This window comes from Cornus florida, unplaced genomic scaffold (genome assembly GCF_030987335.1).
Source record: "Cornus florida cultivar Cherokee Brave unplaced genomic scaffold, ASM3098733v1 CherokeeBrave_3.0.0_Hap2_Chr11, whole genome shotgun sequence".
NCBI classification, from domain to species: Eukaryota; Viridiplantae; Streptophyta; class Magnoliopsida; order Cornales; family Cornaceae; genus Cornus; species Cornus florida.
In genome coordinates, this window is record NW_026775581.1 from 116,577,763 (window position 1) to 116,582,790 (window position 5,028).

Below are 5,028 nucleotides of genomic sequence, written 5' to 3' on the forward strand. Positions count from 1 at the left end.
GATGAAAAAATGTGAGTTAAAGATGATATTTTATATCTCCTTGCTTCCTTCACTACAAATCTCCAACTAAACAAGAGAATCTTCTTTTTCATTCTTTTTCTCAATCCATCTTTCCAACCCAACATAAATTTTCCGAAATGGAATCCTTTATGATAAAAAAAAACAAGGAGATGTTCAAGAATGGGTGCAACATCTGCAAAAACTAGAAAAAAAGTGGTAACTAGGTTAATCGGATCCAATGGTTGGACCTCCTCGATCCAACTGAATCCATCCAACTCCCTATCACTTTAATTATAGAACATGGCAGTCCATGATTGACAGCAAGGTTATGGGTCCAGCTCGTTAATCGGAGAGGAACACCTAACTACCCAATATAAAGCAAGCCGAAATGATTAACCTAACTCATTTCACCCATGAAATGAAATGAAGTAGGACCCATATGGATTGCATCACACAGCTGAGCTTAATTTTAATTTTTCACAAAAAAGCGTAAATATTATTTAGATACAAAGAAATTGAGAGCCTTATTAGGAAAATTGGAAAAGATTTGTGTACAAGATAGAATTGACAGTAGTGTTTCAAGAGCACAAAACAGGTGCAAAAGGCTTGCGACAGATTCGATCCAAGACGACTACAAAGGCCATAATAAGCTGAAGATCGAATCCGGGCTGTACTTGCAGGCTGAAAACGTCGTCGTTCAACATTACAGTCTTGTTTACCTTCTTCCTCGATATCTTTGCCACCAGTACTTGGCCACTGGGACTACTTGTACTTGTCTTGATGATCTTGCAATTTCGCCTCGCAAACGAGCCCTCTATCCTGAAATCTGGTGTGGGTTGGCTTCCCTTTGTCGGACCTCCGATGAAGATTTCTGCTTCATATTTGCTACTATTGTTGATCAGAGAGATTGGTCTTCTCATCGCGAATAATCGACTACTTTTACCACATTCATCTTCTCCTCCTCTATACGCATTCCATTGAAGTTGCATGCTCAATATCTGCAGTTCATGTTAAATTAATTAATTTGTATCATAATTTAACTTAATTCAAACATTTGTTCTATATTTCCACACATTTCAACATATATATGTCTATGCGTTTGAAATTTAGAAAAAAATGTGTTAGAAACAAAGATTTAATTGTGTAAAAATCTCTTTTCAACCTCATTATTTTTATTTTCAATACAGTAGTTTTATGTGCATGAACTCTTCTTCTGGACATATATATTATATAACGTACGTACAAAGATCCATTAACTTGTAGGAAAGTTTTTATATACATATATAGAGATCGAGAATTTCCTTTTTGTTTTCTACTTTTATATACTGATCATATGAAGGAATATGTATATATATTTTTTTCCAGATAAATAGAAAGATTTAGATTCAATATTTTCAGATCTCTGTATATACTGATATACAGACATGCCTACTGATATTTTCTATATGAAAAAAATATATATATACCACACAATTGATATACATACATATTCATATAAAAACTGATATCAGCCTGGCAATATATGCATGAATGAGTGTGTATACCTGGGGTTTGAGTGATAGCAAAGCCTTGCCAGTTCCGTCCATGAGGACGAGTCCGCCGGTGCTACAAGGGCTCTTCCTGGTGTAGTTATCAACCCGAAAAGCCAGTGTTCCATGACTATCAAAAACTGTGAATCCATCGGTGCCTTGGAAAGTCATGCTCGATCTCTTCCACACGGTGAGCACGGATGGACTTGGCCGGTTAATATGATCACCATTCTCTATGGACAAGTAGTCTTGCTGTGTATTCTCCGCCGGATGAATTCTGGACATGGTCTCAAAGGAAAGATGAATTTTGAATTTGTGGCTCTGGTGGCTGAGGTTGTTTGATTATTAGTTTGTCGATGGAACTTTAAAGTCCTATCTTTCTCTCCGTCTAGAAATTTTTTTTTTTTTTTTTTTGAAAGGTAGTCTGTCTAGACGTTTGACATTAATATATATATAGGGAATTTGGTCAAGAAGGGAAGGAAGGACGTACGTGGGAATTAGATAGAAGTTTGGTCCTAGTTCTTTCTGTCTATACGATGTTTTGTTTGGTTTAGTGGTTTACTCGATCACTTGTGTAGGACCGACATTAATCAACTTGTTTTCCTTTGTTGCTTCTCAAACAAACAAACAGGCCCATCTCTCTCTCTCTCTCTCTCTCTCTCTCACACACACACACACACACGGATAAAGGTTTTATTTTTAACACGAGACTGCTGTGAGAAACTTAGACGTTCTTGTCCTACATTGCATCCCCACGGGAGTCATGGGTTGTAGAAATAAGTGTCGTCCCGTTATAAGTGGTTATAAGTGATATTAAAGGTAGATTTAATTTTTGATTTGGTTTTAAGTCAAGTATTTGTGAGAAAAACTTTCGGATCCTATCTAGATAGACAAGACAGTCTTATCCTAACAAGGGTGTTGCGAATTCAAGCGTGTGTGGTTAGGGCGGGGGAGAGAATGTCAGAAGTTCTTAGTCAAATTTAAATGGGGAAGGCCATGAGTTTTATATGAGTAGTTGTGCAGTTAAGTTTTTTTTATTACACAAAAAAATTATATTTTATGAAAAAAAATTATATTTTATGAAAAAAAAAAATTCACATCTTCTTAAAAATTGTTTTTAAAAAATTGAACCAAACAATTATATTTTTATTTTTATAAAAAAAAAAAAAAAACCCAACATAATTGTTTTGAAAAGAAAATTATCAATTCTGAGTGAATGAAGTAGGAATATGCTCTAGAGGCAATTAAGTTTTGATTCATGGGGTGGAGAAATGCTTAGTGAGAAAGTGATTAAAGGGTTCACATAAGTTTTGGGTCATAGGGTTTTAATTTTAAAAGACGACAACTGCAGTTAACATATATTTGGTTCAAGGCCTAAAGACAATAACATGATGAAAATTAACGCAGAGGTTTGAAAATTTTGAGGGGATAATAATGATATTATATATATGTACATATTGAAAAATGTATATTAAAATTTAAAATAGAAAAAGTTGTGTGGAGACATCTGTCATCATCGGGCCTTTATTGTCTCTACTTTGATGGGTTTATACTCCGATTTATACAAAGAGAATACTTTTTTATCTTTCACTTTTGAAATTAGTTTATAAGAGTATTCCCTGCCACCTACGTACATAAGAATGAATAATAATTATGATTATCAGGTGTTTAAGGCCATATATTATTAATGGAGTTTAGAGGAATCATTTGGATCATTGTAAAGTCACGCGGGCCTATGGTCATGTGGACCAATCTCTCACATGTGCTCTCCATTTCATTATTATTATAAGTAATCCGTGAAAACATTTTGCTTGACCGACGCTAATCTCAAAACTCTTCTCGGCAGGGCTTTTTTTAGACTCATCCCAAGTTATAAATTGAGGGCGCTATAACTAGTCCCATAACGACAACATCGTTAAATCAGGGATCATAATGAGGTGTTGGGGTTCGAAATCAGGACATATTAGAACCCAGCCTCTTACCTTACTACCATCACTAAACCCTTGAGCCAGTCCAATATTATCTAGTGTCTAAATTTATAGAGTGAGAGAAAGGGAGTCTAGATCATGATTGGGAACGTACAATTGACGTCGAACAACGTAAATCTTTATATTTTGTGTGTAGTGCATGTTTATATTTATGTCAATTTCTCAATTGTATTCTTGATTTGCGCCATTTGTTGTGGAGAGATAATCAGATGCTTAAAATTAGGTGTGCACCCCTCTTTATCGTTCTGTAAATGAACTGAGTTGAGTTAAGGTTGATCGTGACAAACTCGAAAAGCTGAGTTTGGCCTTGGTCTCGGTTCGTCGTTATTTTGAAAATCTTAAGATTGGCCCATTTAATAACAAAAATCGTCTATAGGCTCGATTTGAGCTTGTGTTTAAGATCGTTGTGATTTATTCATGAATTTATACAATTCTGCGCAAGCCTATACTCATGAACTTAGGTTCATAAACATGTACAACCCTCACGAGCCTATATTCAAGAGCCGAATATAATAATATTCACGATTAACTCATTTACTAAACGAGCCTAGAAATCGTGCATTTGAGTTCGAGCTCAGCTCATCGTTATTTATTTGGAAAATCTTGAATTTGACTTGTTAATAACAAAAATTGTTTTGACTTGTTTATAAATTTCTACGAACCTACACAAACCTATATTTAAGAGCGAGTCCCATATTATTTAAAATCACGCTCGTTTACTAAGCAATAGAAATTGAGCATTCACGCTCGAGCTACGTTGTTTGCTTGATATACTTTTGTTGCCCTAGTCTTCGTTGCCTCAAATGCTGCTATACACACATCCGAGGATAGGAAATTGAATTGAAAACTATGCCTATGAGGCTATGACTGTGTAGGAAAGAAACTAATTTGTATAAAATAATATTGAAAATTACGTACATCTATTTCTAGTCTCTTTCTTACTGTTATTTGGGATAGACACTTAGTAATACATTATCCCTGTACAGACAACTTGGTCACAGTTAATAAGTGTGCTCCGTGAGCTTTTTTTACGCCATTTTCTTGTTTTCTTCTACTAGATTTGTTCATGTTCGGTTCATTTTCGGATCACATGGACGGATTTGTTGTTTTCTTTGACTAGATCTCTGATTTAAGTCTGTTTTGGTTTTTCCTGCCTCGATTTAATCTTTTTCTCTTTGATTTGATCTTGTGCAGAGTTTTTTTGGATGTTGGAGCGCTTTGTGGTTGTAACTTTAGAACGGTTGCCGTGCTGATGACCAGACTTTTCGGTCTCTCCTGTTTACTGCGTTCTCCCATGGTGGTTTTATTTCAGAGTGTTGGGTTCTGTTTCCTCCACAAATCTGGAGCCTTCTTTTCTGGTTTAACTTTATGCATCTGTACTGATATATTGACTTTAGGCTTTTGTGTTTAGAAAAAAAAAAAAAAAAAAAAAAAAAAGAAAAAAAAAAGGAGGAAAAATGTTGGTTTTTGTGGGGTACTTAGTAAAACAAAATGATATAGATGGAAGTTTA

The 5,028-nt window shown here is 35.0% G+C and overlaps 1 protein-coding gene across 1 annotated transcript; it reads right to left on the minus strand.

Moving 5' to 3' along the window:
* Positions 1 to 458: 458 nt before the first annotated feature.
* On the minus strand, positions 459 to 2,045 carry LOC132287164 (protein LURP-one-related 5-like). Its single transcript, XM_059789686.1, has 2 exons — positions 1,545 to 2,045; positions 459 to 998 (listed from the first exon to the last, which is right to left on the minus strand). Exons 1-2 carry the CDS (start codon positions 1,812 to 1,814, stop codon positions 579 to 581), a joined length of 690 nt encoding a protein of 229 aa, XP_059645669.1. The 5' UTR covers positions 1,815 to 2,045; the 3' UTR covers positions 459 to 578.
* Between the last annotated feature and the right edge of the window lie 2,983 nt (positions 2,046 to 5,028).